We start from the raw sequence: 24,733 nt of genomic DNA on the forward strand, positions 1-24,733 counted from the left end.
CCTGGTAAGCATGATGTTGTGAGTCTGATCCCAGTACTAAAAAGAACCTAACCAACCAAATAACAACAACGAAAAAACTATCCACCATGGATAAGGACTCCACATTAATTTATAAATCATACTTTGAATTAATAAACTTATCTGCTTTGATAATCAAAGGCACCTCAGTTCTTTAGTAGGAAGTTAAAAGAGAATAGGACTTCTCTGAAATGAAAGGTTGGTGAGAGACATGCCATAAAATTTTCCTGGGTTTGATCAGTGTCATAAACTTATTTTGCAGTACAAGGAATTAAACCGAGGGCCTTTCCACTGAGCTACATGCACAGCTCCTTTTAAAAATTCTTTATTTTTTTAATCTTTTGGTGCTGAAGACTGAATTCAGGGCCTCACACTTGCTAGGGCAAGTGCTCTACTACTAAGCAAAGTTCCCAATCCCCCCCTTTTTTTATTTGAGACAGGGTCTTGGTAAGTCACTATAATTACCCAGGCATGGCCTACACTTGTGATCCTCCTGCCTCAGTGTTTCAAGTGCATGATTCTAAGTGTCTGCCACTATATCTGGCTATGTATTTTTTTTTTTTCTATGATAGACATGCTACTCCTGTACAGCACTCCTCCCCTATAGCACTTAACATGATTACCTTTTTAGAAATGCAACATTTCTTCGATTGCATATTTTCTTTAGGCAGTTTCCAGATGAAAAGTTTTGCTTTCAAGGTACTTAGTTAGAGCATTAGGAGCTGTAGTTTAGATTTGGAGGGGGTAGTGGTGGCAGTATTGGTTTCTTTTTCTTTTTTTTTTAAATAGTGTTGGGGATTGAACTCTTAGTAGGCAAGCACTCTATTACTGAGCTACATTCCTAACCCTAATTTTTATTTTGAAGCAGTATCTCAAGCTAAGTTCCTCAAGCTAACCTCAAACTCTGGAGAGTACCACCTCAGCTTCCTGAGTAGCTGAGATTGTAAGAATGCACCAGCTTGCCCCACATGTGCTGATTCCTTATACAAGAGTTTCTACTTTTTCATTTCAATAAATTTTTGTCTTTCTAATTTTTTTTTTTTTAGTGCTAGAACCCAGATTGATCCCAGAACTTCAATATAGTAGTTGTGTACTCTTCCACTGAGGTACACCTCAGTCCACTTTTTTGTCTTACATATGCTTACATATGTTATTATTACATTTTTCCTGATGAACCTGAAGTACTCTAGATACTTGGTTTATCAAAACTAGGAATGAATCCAGGACTGCATACTGCATCTGGTTGATATGTTCTTTAATTCCTGTTAAATGTTCTGTAGTCCCTATTTTTAAGTTAGCTGTTCTATGGAAAGTCTTACCTTTTGGATTTCTTTTCTTGTATCTTTTTTGTGTCATTTAGCCTTTACAATTATATTCCATGTTTCTGCAATCTGGAAATTTTAAGATAAATAATTCAGGTTAGAATATATTGTGGGGCAGGGGCTGGAGATTTAGCTCAGTGGCATAAGCACCTGCCTTGCAAGCGTGTGGTCGTGAGTTCGATCCCCAGTACCAATTTAAAAAAAAAAAAAATATATATATATATATGTATGTATGTATGTATGTATATTATGGGTGATTGTGTTTTCCATGTTCCACGATGTTAAAAGTAAAGAGGACTATCTGATCTCTCCATTGAATAGTTAAGTTTCTTTCTTTCTATGACTAGAAAATAATCCATGTGGTGTTTTTTGGCACCAAGTGAATGTCGATTTTATCATGAATACCTACCTAAAGATTGTAACACCAGTTGATAATCTTTGCATAGTAGTAATTTCATTAGGGTTTATAATTTTTTCTGTTCTTATTAAGCTGTATTCTTTATTCTTCTAAAGTAGATTCTTCTTGTTTGTTGTTGGTTTTTTTGAGATAGTGCCTCACTATGTAGTTCAGGCTGGCCTTGAATTCAGTACGTAGCCTGGGCTGGCCTCAAACTCCTGCACCAGCCTCTCAAGTGCTGGTATTACAACATGTGCCACCATGTGTAGCATCTTTGTTAACATTTTAGTTAACTGTCATGATGTCAGGACGAATGCTTAACTTCACTTTATCAATTTTAAATAAGAGATTTTTTTTTTGTACTGGAAATTGAATTCAGAACCTTGCACTTGCCAGGCAGGCGCTTATGCCACTGAACTATATCCCCATACCTGATATTATTGTAATAGTTGTTTGAGTTAATTACAAAAACCTTTGTTTCTTGCTTCTTCATTTCTTTTTCTTTTTTTTTTTTTATTGGTACAGGAGATTGAACTCACGACCGCCTGCTTGCAAGGCAGGTGCTTATGCCGCTGAGCTAACTCCCCAGCCCCTCTCTTTTATTTTTCTAAGCATCTTTCTGTACTTATGAATTTTCATTGATTTAGTGGGGCTCCATTCATTACCATCAAAGTTCTTTTTGCTGCTCAGGTTTGTCACAAGTTTGGTTAGTAAGAGTCTGTCTTTGGTTACTTTTCTCTCATGGCTGGGACAAAAAACCTGACACCCAAAATTAAGGAAGGAAAGGTTTATTTAGCTCATGGTTTGTGAAGGTTTCAGTCCTGTAATAGAGGTGTGGCACAGGGGCAGCACTTCAGGGTGGCAGAAGACAACAAAAGTAGCAAGAGCAGAAAGTGAGGAAGAACAAGCCGCTTTTCCTCCCTTGTACTGTAAGCAGGCTAGCCCCACTCCCAGGGTAGGTACAGCACTCAGGCTATCTCCCTTCCCTTCTCTTGCAGAGGATGAGGATATTAACAAAGTGAGGACCTGGGCATCCTGCTGAGTCACTTGGTTAAACTTTTAAAACTTTTCAGGTTGACACAATGTATCAGTGATTACAGAGTTTTGGCAGGCTGTCTTGTGCTTTCTCTTGAGGGAGCTTCATCAGTCTTTTAAAGTGTTCTTTGTTGGCTCATCAAAGTGTACACATTATGTACATTTCTTCTGAAAGCTTTGGAATTGGCCATTTCTCTTGGGAGCTTTGGTTTTTAGTAAAGACTGGGTACTAGGGGGATAAGATGATTTCTTGTTAGGTCAAAAAGTGCCTATTAGAAATTATTTACTTTGTAAAGTTCTACTGTAATTTTTAAAAATAATACCACAGGAATTTATGACAGTACTCACAGACTAAGTCTAGAAACTCTTGTTTCTTAGAAGAAAATGATGTTTAGCACAAAACAAGATCATTTGCTTTATTTAAAATACGGGCCTATGGGGCTGGGGATTTAGCTCAGTGGCATAGGCGCCTGCCTTGAAAGCAGACAGTCGTGAGTTCGATCCCTGGTACTGATAAAAAAGAAAAAAAAAAAAAGTTAAAATACGGGCCTAGGCCAAGGAGCCGGTGCATACCTGTAATTCCATTTCTGGGGAGGCTGAGGCAGGAGGATTGTTACGAGTTCACCCTGCGTTTCAAAGTAAATTCAGGGCCAACCTGAACTACAAAGCAAGACCCTGTCTCAAACAACAACAATAATACAGCAAAAGCCCAAAAACTTCTCTGTTAAATAGAATATTTTAGAGGTCTTAGTGAAAATTATGAGGAATAAAACAAATAGAAGTCTGGTTGTGTTATTTAATGTCATTGATTTATCCTGTAGAACTGGAATAGGAGTAAAAAAGTGACCTTGGGCTGGGGATATAGCTCAGCAGCACAGTGCCTACCTGGCTAGTGCAGGGCCTTCAGTTTGATTGCTGGTATCAGTAAAAAAGTAATCTGTATATTTCACAATTGAAACATCTCAACAAGTAGGTTTTTAAAAACTTTTCTTCCTGTTTGTACATTTAAACATCTTTATTAGTGTTTGTGGTATGTAGTGATGACCCTCACTGTGGGGAGTTGGTACACTGAGACTCTTAGTCCTTTTTACGTCCTCTTCTCTCCTCCCCTGTTTTGTTTCTATTCTGTTTGTGTGTACTTTATGGCTATAAAATATATTTTAATGCCATGAAGGAATATGCTGTTTATCAGCCTTAGAGTTTATATATGATCACTTAGAAAATCATAAAAAGATACTGAAATAATTACCAGGGCATGTGGCAGTGGCGGGATCCATGCTGGAGTCAGGGCACATCGCAGGCAAGGTTGCGGAGCCAGTCAGGCCCACTGTCTCTTAGGGCACTTCCCAGTGGCCCCAGGGTCCTCTCAATAGGCCCCACCTCATAAAAGTCCAAACCAGCTCCCTGCACTGCCATGCCATGCTGCCAACCAGTTTCCTATCATATGGTGAAGGCGCAAACCATGCTCACATGGTACCAGATACATTATGAGTATTAGTAGTTTTCTTAACAGTGTTTTGTGTTACTTGTTGTTTAACACCAGAAGGGGATCCAAGGTTATAAAAAATGTATCCTGTTTCTTTAACCTAAAAGATGTAGATATACTAGAAAATTCAAAGAAATTTCAGGAAGCAACATTATTCAATTTTAGATTTCAGTTTTCCTCACACATTCCATTTTATTCCAAGGAAGTAATCCAAAAAGCTAGAGTTCATAACTTGAATTTATTTATTATAATATTGTTTGTAATAATATGATAATAATACAAATAGTTACTTGAAATGATATAAAACCTTAGATCTACCAAATATTGGAGAATGGTTACATAAATTATAACACATCAGTGCAAGTGAAAAAAAATAGTCATTGTATTGGTATTACGTAATTGGTTTTCAATTCTTATATGTAATATGTACATTGACGTGCCAAAGACATGTGCTTGGGGCTGGAGGTTTAGCTCAGCGGTATAAGCACCTGCCTTGCAAGCAGGCGGTTGTGAGTTCGATCCCCGGTACCGATAAAAATGAAAAAGTCAAAAAAAAAAAAAATTAAAAAAAAAAAATTCAAAGACATGTGCTTTACACATGTCTTGTAACTGTTTCTGACACTTTTGTTCTGTGTATTTAATACTCTAGTAAAGTGAGCTAGGACTCAGTGCTAAAGCACTTGCTTAGCTCATGCAAGCCCTGGGTTCACGGTACCACATGTATGTGTGCACATACACGGTTTCAGCCATTGTCATGGAATCTGCATTTTGATTTAAGGTGTAGATCCGTGGTATGATGCTTGCCTGGCATGTACAAAACCCTGGTTTCAGGTCTGAGCACTGTGAAGAGGGGAAAAAAAAGGAAAGAAAGATGGATGGAGAAAGGGAAAAAAGGGAAGGGCAGGGAGAGAAAAACCAAACTAGAGCAAAAGGGCTTGTATACTAAAAAACTGAAACCAGTGCACTAATAAAATGACAAGCCACTAAAATACATTTTAACTGAACAGTGGTATTTTCATGAAGTCAGGTTGCTGCTGGGAGTGTGAATGCAGTGCCAGAGCAAGAGGCGTTTAAGAAGGTGACTGTCGGTGCTCTGAGTGCCTCACTTCCCATCATCTTGCTTTGTTCAGTCCACAAAAAAGTGTTTTTACCACAGTGATCAGGAGATGATTTATTTTTAATTTGTCAGTGTGTCTTTTTTCCTGATTAGCCCAAGCAGTTAGAGCACTGGTACCAAATTCCCTGCTAGATAGTGCAAAGGCAAACTCAAAAACAAACACAGAAACTCCTGCGGCACTAAGTTCAAAGGTGGCTGGAGAGTATGTTATATGATGATGTTTAAATATCATTAAAATGAAAACAAGATTACACTTGGAGAATTAGTGATCTTGGTAAAACATTCTGTTTGTTTTTCCCTGGAGAGGGGTTGAACCCAGGACCTGTGCATACCTTGCAAGTACTCCGAGCTAGTATCGAACTCATGACCTTGTGTTTGCCAGGCAGGCACTTAAGCCTCTGAGCTAAATCTCCAGCCCTTAATGGTGTCTTTTAATCAACAATTGTTTCTTTCACAACTAAAGTTTTTGTGTACTGTGCAAGAAATCTTTTACTCCAACGATATTTTCCTATGTTTTGGCTTTTAGGCTTAATGATTATTCATTCAAGTTAAGTTTTATGTATGATTTGTGATAATGGTTTACATTCATTCTTCATATAGATATCCTGCTATACCAGCGTTTATTTTTCAAGACTTTCTTTTTACCATAGTTTTGACTTAGCACACCCAACTTCCCCACCTGGGATTGAACCCAGAGAGTGCTGAGCTACATTCTCAGGCCTTCTTGGTTTTTTAACTTTGAGACAGAATCTCCCTAATTGCCCAGGCCAGCCTTGACTCTGTGATCCTTCTGCCTTAGTCTCTTGAGTAGCTGGGATAGATGTGTGCCACCAAGCCCAGCCTTGATTTAGCACTTTGACTAAAAATGAGAAAACTATTTTTGTGTGGATTTCTTTCTAGTCTTTGGGTTGTTTCATTCTATTGATCTGTATATTCTAATTCCAGTGCCATTTTTGTATTAGTAAACATTACTTTTTTTTTGTCTTTTTGAGACAGGGTCTCGCTGTGCAGTTTAGGCTGGCCTTGATCTCACTTTGTAGCCTAGGCTGGTCTCAAACTCACAAGGATCCTCCTGCCTCAGCCTCCCGAGTGCTGGGATTACGGGTGTGAGCCACCACGCCCAACTTAAACTTACTTTTTAGTAAAGCTTAAAAGTAGATCATTTGTGTGTGTGTGTGTGTGTGTGTGTGTGTGTGTGTGTGTGTGTATTTTATCAGTATCGGGATTAAACGCATGACTGCGTGCTTGCAAGACAGGTGCTTATGCCAATGAGCTAAATCCCCAGCCCCAAAGTAGTTCATTTTTTAAAAAGTCAAACCTCTGTTCTCCTTTTCCAGCTTACTTTGGCAAAAGATCTTTTTTACTTTCAGATGAATTTTACAATCAGCTTAGTTTCTTTTGCAAGAAAATTTGTTTACATTTTTATTAAGATGTCATAGAATCTATAGATTAAATTGAGTGGGCATGTTAATATTGAGTCTTTCACTCCATGATACATAAAATATGCTTTATCTCCCCATTTCTGACTTACTTGCAACATTTTATAGTTTTCAACATAGAGATCTTATACACTTATCTTTAGATTTATTTATGGATATTTGATATTTTTGATACTATAAATGATAATCTGTGATAGTATGATAGCATATAAAACAGCTGAGTTTTGTGTATCAATTTTGTAACCCTCAGCTTAGCTGAATTTAATAACCTCAGTAGTTTTTTTTTAAATAGATACTTTAGGGGGTTTTTGACATGTGCATTGTCTTCTGTGATAAACAATTTTGCTTTCCAGTCTTGCTGAGTTTTAATTTTGTCATTGTATTGTAGGCTATATAGGGAAGAAAATTTAACAATGGTGGTCTCTTGAGTAGATGAGATTATATGTGTTTAAAAAGGTTTTTTTTTCTCTTTTTGTGACAGCATTTCATTGTGCAGTTCAGGCTGGCCTTGAACTCATTTTGTAGCTGGGACTGCCCTTAAACTCAGGGATCATCTTGCCTCATCCTCTCAAGTGCTGGGATTACTATTTTTAAAAGAAGAGATTTTTCCTGGCATTATTTTCTAATATTTTTGTGCCAAAATACTGGTCTTATTATACAAAATGATTTTTTAAAAAATAAGTACATATGACAGTGTGGCAGTATATACCTATAGTCCCAGCTACTGGAGAGGCTGGGGCAAGAGAACTGCAAATTTAAGGCCAGCCTGGGCCACTTGCTGAGACCTTATTTCTCTATTCTTTTTTTTTTTTTTTCTTTTTGAGACACGGTTTCGCTATGCAGTTTAGACTGGCCTTGAACTCAGAGCGATTCTCCTGCCTCAGCCTCCCAAGTACTGAGATGACAGGAGTGTGCCACCACACCTCACTCAAGACCTTATCTCAAAAATAAAAACAAAAAAAAAAAAAGTGCTAAGGATGTAGCTCAGTGGTAGAGTGCTTGTCTACTATGTATGATGCCCTGAATTTAATCCTTTAAAAAAAAAAAAAAAAGCATGAAGAATGGAAGAACATGCAAAATACATACAAATTTAAAAAGCAAAATCAAAATTCATTGGCAAATTATGATTATGTAAAATTGTGTGTGTGTGTGTGTGTGTGTGTGTGTGTGTGTGAATGTCTGTGTGATGCTGGAATGGTATCCAGGGCCTTGTGTATGCTAGTGAAGTGCTTTACCTCAGAGTACGTTTCCAGGCCTGATTGTGTGAAGTATTTATTTACATGGGATACAAACGAGTGTGTTACAGAACAGTGGCATATCAATAGGCAAAATTTTAGTAAGACTCCATTGTTTCTGTTTTGTTTTAACTGTGTTCTTATCTCTTTTCCAAAGTAAACATTTTATTTTTGCTTAACTACTGAATGATGTACTCAACCAAAAATAGGTCAGATTTAAAGCCTAGAAAAGACTATAGGTGACTTGACGTAAGAAATAAAGTTTACTAACTCTAGTAACAGCATGCAGGTGTGTTTCCCTTGGCCATTCAGTAAGCCACATGCATGTAAGCCTGGCCATCTCTGCTATGTAGGAGAGTTAAGGAACAGTTCTCATATATTTTTAAGAAAACACTAGCACCTTCGTTTTTGTGTGTGAAATAACCTTTGAGTGTAAAAGAGCCAAATGCAGTAATCACTGGGAAGGTGGTCCTGTTGCAGTGCGACAGAATGCATAGGACACAGTAGCTGCTCAGCAAAAATTGATTGAGGGGAAATTCAGGAGGAGCTTACAAATTCTGTGAGAGGATCCTACAATTCTGTACTTGTTTTGGTTATTTTCAAAGGCCCTTAGATAAATGCACAGAAAAAAGGCTATTATAGAGTTAATTCTGGATGACCTGTTGACTGACAAGACTATTAAATTAGATGTCGAAGATGCACATCTAACCCCATTGTGCCACTTATCTGTATGACCCTGCTTGGGTTATGTCATGTCTCTGGACTCCGTATTCCTTTTGTAAAGGGGAACAGGAACTTGGAGTCCGCCAGGCTGCTAATTCTGCAGTGCAGCTGTGCTCCAGAGTGGGATGGCCATCCTGGAAGGGCATAGGTGCTGAAATCCTGGCTACCTGTGCGGAGAGCAGTGTGCCTGCCCAGAGCCGTGTGCCCTTCACAGTTCCTAAGCACATAGAGCTCAGGGGTGCTGCACCTGCTTGGGTGGGAAGAGGAGTACCTTGTTAGTTTGCTCAGTGGTGTTGTATCTGCTGTGGTGGCTCAGTCTTTGGCTGCCTCATAGGACTGTTACAGAGAACAATGAGATGGTATAAAAGTGCTTTGAAAGAGTAGTGTTACAGAAATGTAATATCTTGCTTTTGCTGTTCATCTGTGGTTTATTTTAGGGTAGATACAACAAGAATTGAATACTCCATTCCCTTAAGAGAAAACTGGGCACTGCCATATTTTGCATGCCAAGTTGCTGCGCTTACAGGCTATTTAAAAAGCAATTTAAATACTTATGCAGAGGTAAGACACAAATCTGTTTGATTTATCACACTTAATTCTCATATATTGCAAATGTGGTACATAAAGCTAGTCATAGTGAGTTTTCTTCAGTGAAGCCTAGTTACTACATAATAAAGGATACCATTTATAGACATACATAATTTTTGAGAGGGTCTTGCTAACTTGTGCAAACGATGTTTGAATTTATGATCCTATCTCAGCTTCCCAGAGTGCTAGGATTACAGGTGTGTGCTACCACGCCCACCTTATAATGTACATTTTTTCCAGAAATAAAACTCCCCAGTGTTGCAATCATGTTCACTCTACTTCTTTCCTTCCCTCCCTTCTCCATATTTTTCTTTTGAATGAGTTTTAGATTCACAAGAAGTTAAAGAAAATTCACAGTGACATAGTACTATTAGTTTAGCTTCAGACCTTTAGATTTCACCAAGCTTTTATACGCACTCCTTTTTTGGGAGGAAACATACATAGCTAGTTGGAGTTTTTGTTTTATTTTTGTTTTTGCTTTGTTTTGTTTTGGGGTAAACTCTCACTATGTTGCATAAGCTGGAATTATAGATATGTACCACCTTGCCCAGCTTAGTTGTATAATTTGTGTCACATTTATTATTAAAACATAAAACATTTTTATCCTCACAACTCTCATGTCACCCCTTGATAAATTAAATCCTCCTCTAAATCTAATCATTTGTTAACCATTGATTTGCTTTCCATCATGTATTTTTCTTACTTTGAAAGTTGGTAGAAATGGAATTATATAGTATGTAACTTTTAATAAGCTGAGAGTAGCCCTTTCATCCACTGTAATGCCTGACTAGGCATCTGAGTTATTGTATGTAGTAGTATTTTGCTTCTCGTCATCACTGAGTAGTATTCCAAGAACATGAACTTTTAAAAATGACGTATTTTGTAGTTTGCTTCCCTTTCTTGAGGCTAGCTCCCAAGCGATCCAAGTTCATGTCTTTTGTGGAAGGATCTAGCTGTTTGCTGAAACCATTTTTATTACATGTGTCACTTGAATCATACTTATAGAAATGCTCACACCAGAGACACAGAGAAAGTGAAGCACTGCGGGCTGGGGGACACTGTGAAGAGGGGAGGGTAGAGAAGACTGCAGAACTTTGGAAATGTTTAAGGAAAGAGGAAACATAGCTAACTCTCAAGATGAATGTTTAGCTTCAAGACATTTTTTTCTGCATGTTCATAAGAGGAATTGGAGAAAAAGTCTTAAATTAGTATTTTGTTTTAGTATGTTGTAATGTTTCTCCAAGATCCCGTCCCCCAAGTACTCTGCAAATGCCTGGTAGGTTAGTTAGGCTCTTATCTAGACCTGAGTCTTCATTGTTTTCTGGAACTAGTTTCTCTGCGTTCAGTGGTTTCCAGCCTGGTTATCATAGTACAGTTGTTAAATATTAGAGGGTTTCCAGAGCGCCTTCCCTATGGACCAAGAAACCATGAGTAGAAAGAAGAGGTAAAGAATTAAAAAGAGGCCGGGGATTTAGCTCAGTAGCATAAGTGCCTGCCTTGCAAGTGCATGGTTGTGAGTTTGATCCTTGGTACAAAACAAAACAAAAAAAAGTGTCATTAGGTACATGTCCAACTCCCCGTGATGGGTAAAATCATTATGTACTGCAAACATGAACAAAGAAAATTTTAGGAAAAAAACACCTCCATATGCAAGTATAGATGTGATGAGAAGCACAATGTAAGCTTATGTGCTTTATCAATGCAGAGCCCTTCTGAGCTTTGCAGTGATATTATTTGACTAACTGATGGAATTTTGCCAACTTCTACATTTTGTTCTGTGGTCTTAATCATATTCAAGATGGTGGAAAATTCATTTCTCTGCTAATAGCTAAGATATTACTGGCTGTTATCATTTGTCATTGATTATAGTCAGCTGAGATAAAGGATTTAGCTCTAGAAGACACAGTTCTTAGGTTTCTTAACCTGACATTTATTATTCTCTTGTTCACTGTTCTGTTAATATGAGATTATTTGACACAGCTGATGAAAGACCTGGGAATTTTAAAAAGTAGCTCTATTGAGGAAGGAGTAACTATGGCTGGAAATATACTACATGACAGTGGCTACTCACTAAAAGATCATTTAGAAGGTTGGAATTGATTTTAACTATGCATATTTTAGGCAAGGCAACGAAATCTCCATGTTTAGTATTTAGCAGAGGAAAACAGCTAAGAATTTTATATAGTTGACAGTACAAGCATTGAGGGAAGGTGAGGCCACAGTTTCATTATGAGCAAAGACCCAGAATAGGGTGAACCAACAGACTCTTTTTTTTTTTTTTTTTTTTTTTTTTTTTTTTTTTTTTTGTCTTTTTCATTTTTATCGGTACCGGGGATCGAACTCACGACCGCCTGCTAGCAAGGCAGGTACTTATGCCGCTGAGCTAAACCCCCAGCCCCAATGGCTGCTTTTTTTTTTTTGTCTTTTTTTTTTTTTTTTTTTTTTTGTCTTTTTTTCAGACTCTTTAAATTATAGGTTTTAGGGGCCCAGGATTTAGCTCAGTGGCATAACTGTCTGCCTGGCAAGTATGAGGTCATGAGTTCAATTCCTGGTAACAACAACAACAAAAAAAAGCAATTGTAGGTTTTAGGAAAATATAAATCACCGTGAAAGTAAAAATACAGTGTTGTTTACAGGGTAAAAAAAGTCATTCTACATTAACAAAGCTCACCAGTGAAGTCTAGTAAACACCACTATTTTGTTCTATAAATATACTTTATATCTTTTGGGACAAAGGGAAATTATACTGAAATTTCTTTTTCTTTTTTTCTTTGTCTTTGCAATTTTCAATATAATGTCAATATACAGTGGTTACGTACCTTAATATCTGTTTTATAAGAATTTACAAGAATTACATGATTTAAAAATAGCTGCAAGAGTTACATAAAGTTCAACCAATAACAGAGTTGCAACTTTGAAGTAACAACATCATAGCTTTTAATCTGTAGTAAAGCTACTGATACATAGTTTCTTTTTCTTTTGTTTCCCCTAGAGGTTTTGCTACCTATTGATGAGTGCTTCAACTTATACCTTTATGATGATGTGGGAGTACAGCCACTATCTCTTGTTTCTTCAAGCAGTATCTCTGTTCCTGTTAGATATCTTTTCAGTGGAGCAAGGTGACAAGGTATTATAATGTTTTGAAATGATATATTTAAATCTGGAAAATAAATGGCTTTCCAGTATTGTATCTTAAAACCTCCCATCTTGTTTCTTCATCCCTTAAATTCAGCTGGTGATTACCAATGTTGAAATTATTCAAACTGAAGAGTTTTTGGTTTGGTTTGGTTTTTTTTTTTTAAGACAGATTCTCACAGTGTAGCCCAGACTAGCTTTGAACTCACTACGTAGCCAGGCTGGTCTTGAACTCCCAGCGATCTTCTTCCTTCAGCCTCTCAAGTGCTGGGATTATGGGTGTGCACCACCTTGCCTGGCTGAACTGAGAGAATTTAACCAAGCTGGGGCTGTAGCTCAGTGGTAGAGTGTATGCTAAGCACGTGTGAGGCACTGATTCAATTCCTAGCAAAACAAAAAACAGTAGTTAACCAAGCATAAAGTCATTAATGTAGTAAATGATTAATTGAAAGGGTAATAAGAGCCTAAAAGTAGCATAGAGATAGCACCTGCAGGAAACAGCTGCCACCACCACTACTGAGGGAACAAAAAGAAAAATGGAATTATTACTGTGCAGACACTGAGAGCAGGGACCCCATGGAGCTGAATTCAGGTTTCTATGGAGGGGCTGCTGCTGAGATTTGCTGGTGTTTCTGAGCACGGAGGAGATGCCCTTTGGAATTGGGACTTAGGTGTCTGAGGCTAGAGCGCAGGTCTGCTGCTTCTGAGTCTCTGGACCTGGAGCATGTAATGAAGTGGGTTTTTCAAATGCTGGAAAAACTGCACCTGTGTTCATAGCTTCAGCAAGAAGGACTTGCTGTGTCGGGTGAAGTATCACTTAGATGAGTGAGCCAGGCTAGCAGGAATTACACGGAAGCATCTGATGAAGCCAGTCACAGAGTCCCAGCCTCAGCAGTCCAGGACAGAAGGTAGAGGGGGGGTTTGGAGCTAAGAGTTTCTCAAGGGTGGGCCACATCCAGGGGGCCAACCTAAGTCAGGAACAGAACAGAATAGCACCTACAAGTCTCCGTGTGCTGCGACCTATCACCACCCCAGTATCCCCATGGGAGCTCCTGTCCTATCTCTAGCAGTGAGGGATCTTACATGGCTCTGGTTTCTTAGAGATATTTTTTTGTCTTTTGTTTTTCAGTTTTAGTACTCTGTTCTTCGATTTTTCTCCAACTGATGCTGTGTTTTAACTTGGCTTTCCCTTTCTGAAATCAATTTCACAATATGTTAAATCATTATATTACTCAATTTTAGAAAGTCTAAGACATATAACTTACTAGGAGGTTTCTGATGGATATCAAATTTAACTTTCTTTTGCTCACTGTTAATTGAACCAAAATAAAAAACTAGCCCTCTTCTCTGGTGGTAAGTTTCATTGCAATATATTTTTCACTTGGTACTTTTAGGAAACTGCTGCTAAAATAATGATTCTTGATCTATGTAATTTGAGATTACATAGTTGAATTTCAGTAACAGGAAAAACCATTTAACCAGGTTAAATTAATTCAGAGCATGGCATTAAAGAAAGTTCTTACAGTGGATATGGCGGCACAAGCCCATAATCCCCTAGTGTTCTGGGAATCCGAGACAAGAGGACCACAAGTTTGAGCCCAGCCTGGTCAACTTAGTGACTTAGTGAGACCCTGTCTGTAGATGCAAAGATTAAAAAAGAGCTGGAGACATAGCTAAATGCAGAGGCCATAGATTGAATCGCCAGTACAAAAAGAAAAAAAGTTTTTCCAGCACTTGGAAGGGTGTGGTTGGAGGGTGGCTAGTGCAAGTCCTGCTTGGGGAATTTAGTGAGGCCCTGTCTCTAAGTTTAAAAAAAAAAATTAAAGGACCTAGAGCTGTAGCTCAGGGGTAGAGCACCTGGTGTTCAATCCCTAGTACAAGTAGAGAGGGGGAGCAGAGAGGAGGAGAGAGAGGGAGGGAGGGAGAGAAAGGGTCTTCCATGAAAGCTCTTTGTTTCTGGAGAGCTCTAAGAAAGTGATGCATTCATTGCAAATTATAACATTAAAGATATGGATCGAACATTCATAACACTGTCCTAAATTACGATATGCTTGCTTGCTTGCTTTCTTTCTTTCTTTGTTTCTTTCTTTCTTGTCTCTTCTTTCTTTCTTGTCTCTTCTTTCTTTCTTTCTTTCTTTCTTTCTTTCTTTCTTTCTTTCTTTCTTGTCTTTTTGTGACAGGATCTTGCTATGCAGTTCACACTGGCCTTGAGCTCACTTCGTAGCCCAGGCTGGTCTTGAATTTATAACAATCCTCCTGCCTCAGCCTTCTAAGTGCTGGGATTACAGGATTGCACCACATCGCCTGGCTTTTTTTCTTTTTTTCTGAGGCTGCCCTTGAACTCATTGTTTAGCTCAGGCTGGCCTCAAACTCATCTCCTAAGTACTGGGATTATAGGTGTGGCCAACACCTGGCTTTATTATATCATTGACCTGTCCTAAACAAACCTAATGAAAAAATGTGCAATAAAATTCATTTTTTTTCTTATGTCCTAACAGGTCCATGAGGTATATAAAATCTACATGTTTTCTCTGTTTCTGGGATATTTACTGCAGTTTGAGAATCCAGCGTTGTTAGTGTCTCCTTTATTAAGTTTAGTAGCTGCCTTAATGCTTACTAAGTGCCTTCAGGTAATTATCATCGTCTTTTTATTCTTGTTATTTTTAAATTGTCAATTTTTTATATCTCACTTCTTTGTTCATATGCTTTTTCTACCATAGCTGAATGTGAAGAAAGGAACTTTTGCAGCTAAAATCATGAAAGTGGTTAATTTTTACCTAGTATGTACTCTGCCAGTGACATTGAATATTATAATAAAGGTAAGTAACTCTCTGAGATTTATGCAGTAGAGCAAATTGAACAAGTTAGTCTAGCCAGGCATGGTGGCACATACCTATAATCCTAGCACTCAGGAGGCTGAGACAGGAGGATTGCCGCAAGTTCAAGGTCATTCTGGGCTTCATAGTGTGCTCAAGGTCAACCTAAGCTACATAGTGAGACCTCGTCTCAAAAAAAAAAGGTCTAAGTCTTGATATACTTAGACTATATTTCATTGAGAATAATGAATAGTAAAAGGTTTTACAATATAATGCCAACTATAAAACTAGAATATTGCGTACAGAGAAAGAGAAAAAAAGCAAAAGGGGAAAAACTTAGAATGTTGGAGGAGAAACAAGAAACCTGATTCTTTTCTCTGTGTGCTTGAGAAAAGAATACTTTCTTTTGTGTCTAATATGTTATCATTACCTAATTACTATATGGGATAAATTGAGATAAATAAAAGGGTAAATAAGAGTGGGAAAAAATGAGTGGGTAAATAAGTGGGTGAGATTAGATCAAAGTATTCTATTTAATTACAGTTTTGTGCTAAGCGTAAGGTGATGTGATTGATTTCTACCAATAAATCTCATTGCTTCATAAATAACACTATATAGAGTATTACTTAATTCATATTTTTGTAGTCTTGCTGTCCCTTCCCTTCCCACCCCTTCCCTTTCCCCTTTCGTTTCCCCTTCACCTTCCTCGTCCCAGTCCCTGTCCCCGTCCGTCCCTCTTTCTTTTTCTTTCTTTCTTTTTCTTTCTTCCTGTCTGTCTTGTCTTTCTTTCTTTCCTTCTTTCTTTTTTCTTTCGTTCGTTTGTTCGTTCGTTTGTTCGTTCTAGTGCCCAGGATCAGACTCAAACTTGCCAGGGCACTTAAACACGCTGCTAAGCTAAATTACTGGCCCTTGCTGTATTTTCTGTCTCTAGTAATTGGAGAAAAAACACATTGCTGCAAGTGTAGCTCATATTTCTTGGTTTAACTAGTGTTTTTCTCTTCTAGATGTTTGTTCCACACAAGGAAAATGAGCACGTGCTCAAATTCCTTGAAGTAAAATTTGGGCTAAATATGACAAAGTAAGTTTTTGATTATGTAATTTACTGCTTAGAAAATAAAAAGCAAATATACAAAATGGCGGGAGTACACTAATTACACTATCACTTAGAAAATAATTAATTTGGGATATTACAGTATATAGAAGAAATGTGACATTATATTTTTCTTGGGCTGGGAATGTCGCTTGGATGGTAGAGTGCTTGACCAGCATGCTTGAGGCCCTGGATTTGATTCTTAGTATCACAGTCAATTAATCAATAAATTTTCTAAAAGTTAGATAAACTTTCATAGTATTGCAGTATTTTAAGGCTACCTTTTCCCTTGATAAAGAATGATGACATAGATTGGGCATATTGGCGCACATCTGTAATCCTAGCCCTTGTGAGGCCAAAGCAGGAGGATTGCCATGAGTTTGAGGCCAACTTGGACTACATAGCAAGATTCTGTCTCAAAGCAACCTAAATAAGTAAATAAATACATAAACAAACAAACAGTAGATGAAGGCTGGTGTTGTATTCCGTGGTAGAGTGCTTGACAAGCTAGCATGTGTAAATCTCTAGGTTTCATTACCAGCATGGTAGGAAAAAAAAAAAAAATCAATAAAGAGCCAAGGTAATTTTAACCCCTACATCAACCATATGCTTACCTTTAAAAGGGAGAAGTTAAACAGTACAACATTACTTTATAGCTAAGACTCTCATCTTGGGATCATAAAAATTGGGCCAGATGCTGTTTTGGTTTTTTATTGTTTTAAAGAATGTGTTTATATTTTTGTCATCATTAAATTGATTTTGTTTTATTTTTTGATTTAGAATGAAATGAAATGATTTTATGCTAGCGCCCGACACCTGAACTACATCTGGAGCATCATAAATGATTTTATGTCCCAATAGTTTTCTGGCATGACAGAGGATAATAAATCATACATTTACCTGATATACCTTAGTAGCTTTTTCTCATTTTCTGTGATTGTATGGGATTGTAAATATAGTGAGTAGAATTTCATGTGCTGATATTTCACAGTTTACAAATAAGGTGTTTGGGATATAGATCCCTTAAGAGACCATACACCTGCTTTTTCTTCTAGCGTGGGGGGACAGTGTCTTCTCCAGGCATATGAGAAGTAAAGATGGGTGCAGTAGGGGACTGGCCTTCCCACCAGCTGTTTCCTAAACCCCGAGCTCAGCCAAGAAACTTCTAAAGTTAAAGGCTGCTCCCTGAGCCAGTGTTTATTAGTTGATGTTTGTGTAACACCCCTGTTTAGCACGTCATGTACTAGATTTGCTTCATGAGGTAAAGCATTGGGTGTTTTAAGAAACTTGCCATCTCCTTTGTTTATATACATTCAGTGACATGGGTGATATAAACAGTTGCCTTATGCTTAAATATGTCAATTGGCTAATTAGTTTTGGAGTAGATTAGAATTTCAGAAACATTTCTGTTGATAGATTTTCAAGAACTACCAAAGAAATGCTAATATTTATTGAGTGTTTACAGTACTAGGCTACTGATACAGAAACATTAACAACTGCAGTCTAACACAAGGTAGACTGTACATTATGCAGTGCAAGAAAGGACAAGTAAAAGTACCACCAAAAAATGAGGAAGCTGGGCACAGTGGCACACACTTGTAATCCTAGCGCTAAGGCTGGGAATTCGACACCAGTCTGAATGACAGTGAGACCTCGTCTCAAAAAGGAAAGGAACACAAAAGAAAAGAAAAAAAGAATATGGGAAGGAAAGATCAATGCTAAGGGAAATGAGAAGTATACTCATTAAATTTGGATTGGAATTAGACCTTACAGGATTTGTTTGTTTGTTTTTTGTTATAGACATTATAGTTAATAACCTTCTAATGGGGGGCTAGGGATTTAGCTCAGCGGCATAAGCACCTGCCTTGCAAGCAGGCAGTTGTGAGTTCGATCCCTGGTACCGATAAAAAGGAAAAAGACAAAAAAAACAAAAAACAAAAAACCTTCTAATGGAAGATAAGGTGCCTTATTGTAGGCATAAGATACTGTTTTGGACTTCCGGGAGAACATGGTGGACAGATAGCAGCAGCTATGGAGGCTCTCTGAAAGACCCAGCTTAGAATCCAGGAATGGTGCAGAGTAAGGAATCATAAGCAAGTGGAGATATGCCCTGCTGACCCAAGAACGAACTGGGCTGAGAGAAACCAATTGGGAATGCAATCCTGGTGCTATAACAGGAACAGGAAAGCCTCAGTTTGGAAGCTGGAGCCCGCAGCATTGGAAGCTGCGATTTGGATTTCCCACCGCCGCTGCTGCATCTGCATCGGCTCGGCAGGGAAAGAGACACACGGAAGCTCTGAGAACGGGAAGCGGTGAACAGAGTTGAAAGCAGGACGGGCGGGGAGCTATGCATTGACTTGCGGTGAGTGAGAGAAACTTGGTCTCTTCCATGGTTTAGGATACTCCAACAGAGGACATTGTGGGAACAGGGCGCTGCAGTGACTTCAGCCATGTATCCCCCTCTCAAGCGGGATTGGTGAGAAGTGCCTAGCCTACATGATGCTGCTGGCTGAGACCCAGTAGGCTAGCACAACCCAGATCCCAGCGCCTGAAGGTGACCTGCAGGGGCAGGCCCCGCATAGGCTGCCTGGTCTGCAACTTTTTGGTGTGCTGCGGTCGGCGGGAACACCTAGCCGGTGCAATTCAATCAGACTGTGGATGATGGGGAAGGATGCTGGGCCTCCTATATACGCTTGCATATATGAGGAACAAAGAATATGGGATGAGGCAGCAACAAGAAAGGGTCCTCAGCCCCCAATCCTGAGAAAGAGACAATAGCAGACACAGCACCAAGAGATATAAAGCGCTATCTCCAGAGCCTCATAGACAAGTTCAGGAATGAAGTTATTAATGACCTGAAGCTAGACATAAGCAGAATATTTAGAGAAATGCTAAGCACCACCCAAGAAAAAACAGATGGTGGAATGGAAGAACAGAAAAAGAGGGGAGAATTGTTTGATGGAGAAAATGGAGAAAGCATAGAATATGTGAAGCAGGTTCAAAGAGATTACCAAGAAACTAAAAACTCTATCGAAAACTGGCTTGAAAGAAACTAAGGACAGGTTATCTGAACTGGAGGGCAGATTTCTAATATGGGAGAATGAAATGAAAAACTTCTTAAAAATAACAAAGAAACAAACAGCAATAATACAAAGACTAGAGGATGGTAAGAGGATCCATAACTTAAGAATTAAGAACATAAAAGAAGAAGTAGGGACACAAACAAATGAAATACAAAAGCTGCTCACAGAAATAATCCAGGAGAATTTTCCTAATTTAGCAAAAGGTAAAGATACTCAGTTGTATGAAGCATACAGGACCCCAGCCACCTACAACCCAAACAGAGCAACACCCAGGCATATAATAATTAAAATTCCAGAAATCCAATACAAGAACAGAATATTAAAAGCCGTCAGAGACAAGAAACAGATCACTTACAAGGGAACATCCATCAGAATTACAGATTTCTTGGCACAAACCATCAAATCATGCAGAGTGTGGGGGGAAATAATTCAAGCTTTGAAAGATAATAATCTCCAGCCAAGATTGATATATTCTGCACAACTATCCCTGGAAATTGATGGAAAAACAAGGTGCTTCCAGGATAAAGTGGAACTAGGGGAATATGCAACCACCAATTCAACTCTACAGAGAATACTGCAGGATATTCTAAAAAAGAAAAATACGAAGAATCCAGAAATAGTGGCAGAGAGACCACAATGAATGAATGGAGCAGAAAACAAAATGAAGAAGACAAACTGACAGGTAATGACAGAAAAAGAGCTCAACAGAAATGAGGCAGAGAAGATTGGATGATAGGAACAGCTACTTTGGAGAAAATGACATCTTAAGAGGTAATACTGATTTAGTATCATCTTGTTTTGAAGTCTCATCAAGCTTTTGTTCTTCTGTCTCCAATGGTCTAAACAGGTTGTATCTTATTGGATTTTATTATGTATGATAGTATAAGCAAAAACTTTTATAGACAAAGAGATTATACAGAAACCATTGTTCATTTTCTGTTAGTTGATTCTAAATACCCTGTAATACTGTCATTCTCTTAAATGGTTTTACATTGTTTTGATATATTTGATGCTACAATATACGAAGTTATACTGAAAAATTTCAAGGAAAGAGACAATATGGTAACTACTTTTATGTCAGGATTATCTTGTGGTGAAACACTATTTTGCTTAAATGGTTGTTTTGATCTACGCTGTTTTGCTGTTATGCCCTCTTTTATCTCAATCTCCACTTTATTATTTACTTTTTTATTTTTATCCTTTTAATTAAGGGAAAAATAAATAAAAAATAGCAGGTTATATTATAGTAACCCACTTTGACTTTCCATATTTCTTGATTTAAAGCCCTGTATTGCTCTCACCATCTTGTTTTGACTGATGTCCCTCTATTCTGTTTTGCTTGATAGTACCAGGTTCGAAAGTTTAGGCAACAGCTGTGAAGATAGTGGGATTCATTATGACGCCCATTCTGGTTGACTATTATCTACTTTTGAAGACCTATAATGTCTCCAATGTTTTGGTTTTGTCGGTTTTGTTCTTTACTGTTTTGTTCAATTTTATTATAACTGATGATATAGGCAATTCTATTAGAGATAGCGGGAGGCATTATGGTAACCATTGTTGATCACCTTGTATTATGCTTTTACATTATCTATTATGTCCACCCTTTTGATTTGACTGAATCTGTTCTGTTACGTCACATTTGGTTCTCCTCTCTTCCAAAAAAGTAATAAGAACTGTGGGAGCAACAAAACCCAAAATGTGTAATTGTCATTGTACAAAAGAGAGGAAAAGATAGTGCTCTAAACGATATAACTGCATGTATATTTAAGTGTATAAGATAATGATATCACTGAGTTTTGTTGGATCATTGAACAGAACTGTTTGCAGTCTCAATGTTGGAACGTCCACTGTATAAGCTTTAATTTTGTAACTTGAACAATTATTTCTAAGATGACAATATGTAATCCATTAACTAGTGATTTCCTACTGTTTATTTTTTTCTGTAAATCTGTATAACTTGTACCCTTTCTCTGCTTTTTTTTCTCCTTAAATTAAAAAAAAAAAAAAGATTGTTTTGACAGTCTCTTTAATACAGCTGTAGTTCTTCCCAATCCTTTGTTTCATTCTTTTTCTTTGAAGTCCTGAGTGTATTTTGTACTTAAAATACCTCTCTATTTGAACTGGTCACAACTGAAGTGTTCAATAGCAGTCACATTCAGCTGGTAGTTGCTATATCTGCCAACACAGATGCAGAGGTTGAAATTTTGCCCACTGAATTTTTGCTATCTTTCAGATAAAGATAGAAATCATTACATAAAAACTCAGTTGGGTCAGGCATGGAGCTCTAAAAAAAAAAAAAAAAAAGGATAAGTCTTGATAGACTGTATTTCATTGAGAATAATGAATAGTAAAGGTTTTACAATATAATGCCAACTATCAAACTAGATACATGCCTGTAATCCCAGCACTTGGGAGGCTGTGGCAGGAGGATTCCTGTGAGTTCATGGCCAACCTGACGTGCATAGTGAAACCCTATCTCAAAGAGACAAAAAATAAACAAAAAAGAAAACCTCAAATTCAGCTTTGAAGATGGTCACGTTATTTGGTAATAAAAAGTAGCACTTTCACATTTAAAAGAGCGATTTTGATGACGTGTGCCTTGCTGAAGAGGGTTGCTAATACTGTTATATTTGTTTATAAATGGTGAGACCTTGCAGTTATAAATGAATGAATGAATATAGCAAATGTGTTTTGTCTGCTTTTATTAAGATTTAGAAATACTTTTGTCAGTATTATAAAACATTTAGTAATTTTAATATCATGTTTTTTATCTTCTCCAGGAATTTTACAATGAATTGGCTCCTCTGTCAAGAATCCCTCCAGACACCATCTCAAGATTTTTTTTTGCGATTGACACAATCTTCTTTATTACCATTTTATATTCTAGTATTAAGTATTTGTCTTCTTTCTGTGATGCAAGTTATCTTTAGGAGGATTAAGTAAGTACATGTGAGAATCAATTGCACTAACATTTTGTGAAAATATTGAATAAGCTTCATATATATTTTTGTGTATGTATATACATATACATGCTACCATATATATATATATATATATATATATACATAAACATACATATATGTTTTTTCTTTTCTTGTGCTAAGGGTTAAACTGAGGCTTTATGCCTGCTAAACACAAAGTCTACCACTGAGCGGTACCCCAGCCCCATTCTTTTTTTAAATAGATGAGGTTTTATTGTCTTGTTCAGCCTGACCACAAAGCCCTGAGCTCAAGTGACCCTCCAGCCTCAGCCTCCAAAGTGTCTGGGACTGCAGGTGTGAGCCTCCAGACTTTCTGCTGATATTTTTGTATTTGTTTCAGTCCTCTAATTCCATTCTGTCTTCATTGGTCATTGTAAATTGACCAGAGGGGGCTGGGGATTTAGCTCAGTGGCATAAGTGCCCGCCTTGCAAGCAGGCAGTCGTGAGTTCGATCCCCGGTACCGATAAAAATGAAAAAAAAAAAAAAAAACCAACAGTAAATTGACCAGAAAAACTGTTTAGTTTTATATATGTAGATATGCATGTCTATATTTAATAGGTTGAACTTTTACAGTTTAATTTACTCAAAATCTTAATATAGAATAATTTTATCCATTTAATTGAAATGAAGCAAGTAACAAGTGATTTTATTTTATTTCATATTTTTGGTTTTATGAGCCAAGGTCTTACCATATAGTTCAGACTGGCCTGGAACTCAACTATGTATCCCAGCCAGGCCCCAAATTCATGGCAGTCCTCCTGCCTCAGCTTCCCAAATACTGGGAAGCATAAGTGATTTTAATTTATAAATTGACTATATTTCCTTTTTCTAAAATTTTTTTCGTTTTTGTTTTAGGCTTTTAAAATTAAGTTTATGAGTACATTTTAGGCACACATAATGATCACATTCATCAAAGGGACTTGTACCTATACATGATTTACTTTATTTTTTTGCCCCATTTCTCTACCCTCCCTTTTTACTCCTCTTCCCCTCCTTTATAAAAGCTTTGTTTCCATTTTTTTCCTTCTTATTTCTTTTTCTTTTCCCTTCCTTTCCCCTCCCCACTCCCTGGTTCCTCTTCCCGTTTGAACGTTTTCTTCCTGTTATACATTTTGGTCCTTATTTACACTTTCAGTTCCTCAAACTAGAGAAACAATGCAATTTATTTCACTTAAGAGTATGCTCTAAAGATGCATCCATTTACCTAGCAATGTTTGAAGTTTGTCTTTGTGACTAATGCTCCATTGTATAATGTTTCTTATGTTTGGTTTTTTTTTTTTCTTTGAGTCAAGGTTTTGCTATTAGATCAGGCTGGTCTTGAACTCACTATGTGGCCAGACTGGCCTAGAGCTCTCAGCAGTCCTCTTGCCTCAGATTCCCAAGTACTGGGATTACAGGCGTGTTCCATCATGCCTGTTTATCATGTTTGAAAGGAGGGTTTGTGTAACTTCTTAATTTTAATATCTTTTTTATACCGTGATTTAACTATATTGATACAGCAATTATTAGTTGAGTCATAAATGATCTCAGAGCAAGCCTGAAAATTCTCAATTTCCACAGAATCAGTTGTCTGCAGTCCATAAAAGAAGTTAGTTGGCCTGGGATTTAGCTCAGCGGCATAAGCACCTGCCTGGCAAGCACTAGGTTGTGAGTTCAATCCCCAGTACCAAAAAAAAAAACAAAAAAAAAAGCAAAAGAAATTAGTAAAGACAGACATACACTGGATATTTGTTTTCTTTCTTTACTTCTTTTTAATTTTTATTTTATTGGTGTATTTTAGATACATATATATAATGATAACATTCACCATCGGGAATTTGTACCTGTGCATGATATATCTTATGTTGGATATTTGACTAGTAGAATATACTTACAAATTTTAAGGACTACCTATGATTTTGTTATGAAGAAAATACATTTTTAAGTATGATCTTGAAGGATGATGAAAAGTGTTTTCAGTGTTTCAAATACTGTAATTAATTTAAAAATATTAAAAAGCATATTTTCCTCATAGTGGTAGGTCCCTGAAAGAAACTGTTACACTTGAAGATGGACGAATTGGAGAAAGGCCAGAAATAATTTATCATGTAATTCACACTATTTTATTGGGTTCTCTTGCAATGGTTTTAGAAGGGTAAGTGTACTTTGATTTCTTTGTTTTGATGATTGTCCTTTCTAATGATTAATAAGTGGGCACACTCAAAAATGTACTTGTAGAAGTTTGTAAAAATTTAGAACCTGTATTCTTTCTTACTATAATGGGG

The 24,733-nt window shown here is 37.4% G+C and overlaps 1 protein-coding gene across 5 annotated transcripts in view; it reads left to right on the forward strand.

The window, feature by feature from the left end:
• Window positions 1-24,733, forward strand: part of Dpy19l4 (dpy-19 like 4) — a 63,059-nt gene that overhangs the window by 15,119 nt on the left and 23,207 nt on the right. For 4 of the 5 annotated variants that reach the window (XM_063257577.1, XM_063257579.1, XM_063257580.1 and 1 more), the window contains 7 exons: window positions 9,210-9,333; window positions 12,353-12,487; window positions 14,994-15,125; window positions 15,216-15,314; window positions 16,316-16,389; window positions 22,268-22,426; window positions 24,484-24,603. In XM_063257577.1, the coding sequence (XP_063113647.1) occupies window positions 9,210-9,333; window positions 12,353-12,487; window positions 14,994-15,125; window positions 15,216-15,314; window positions 16,316-16,389; window positions 22,268-22,426; window positions 24,484-24,603 (843 nt within the window). The remainder of the gene's footprint in view (window positions 1-9,209; window positions 9,334-12,352; window positions 12,488-14,993; window positions 15,126-15,215; window positions 15,315-16,315; window positions 16,390-22,267; window positions 22,427-24,483; window positions 24,604-24,733) is intronic. The other variant, XM_063257578.1, reaches the window with a different exon arrangement.

The sequence above is a fragment of the Cavia porcellus genome, unplaced genomic scaffold (assembly GCF_034190915.1).
Source record: "Cavia porcellus strain 051 isolate PalLab524CR breed Dunkin Hartley unplaced genomic scaffold, mCavPor4.1 scaffold_10, whole genome shotgun sequence".
Classification (NCBI taxonomy): domain Eukaryota; kingdom Metazoa; phylum Chordata; class Mammalia; order Rodentia; family Caviidae; genus Cavia; species Cavia porcellus.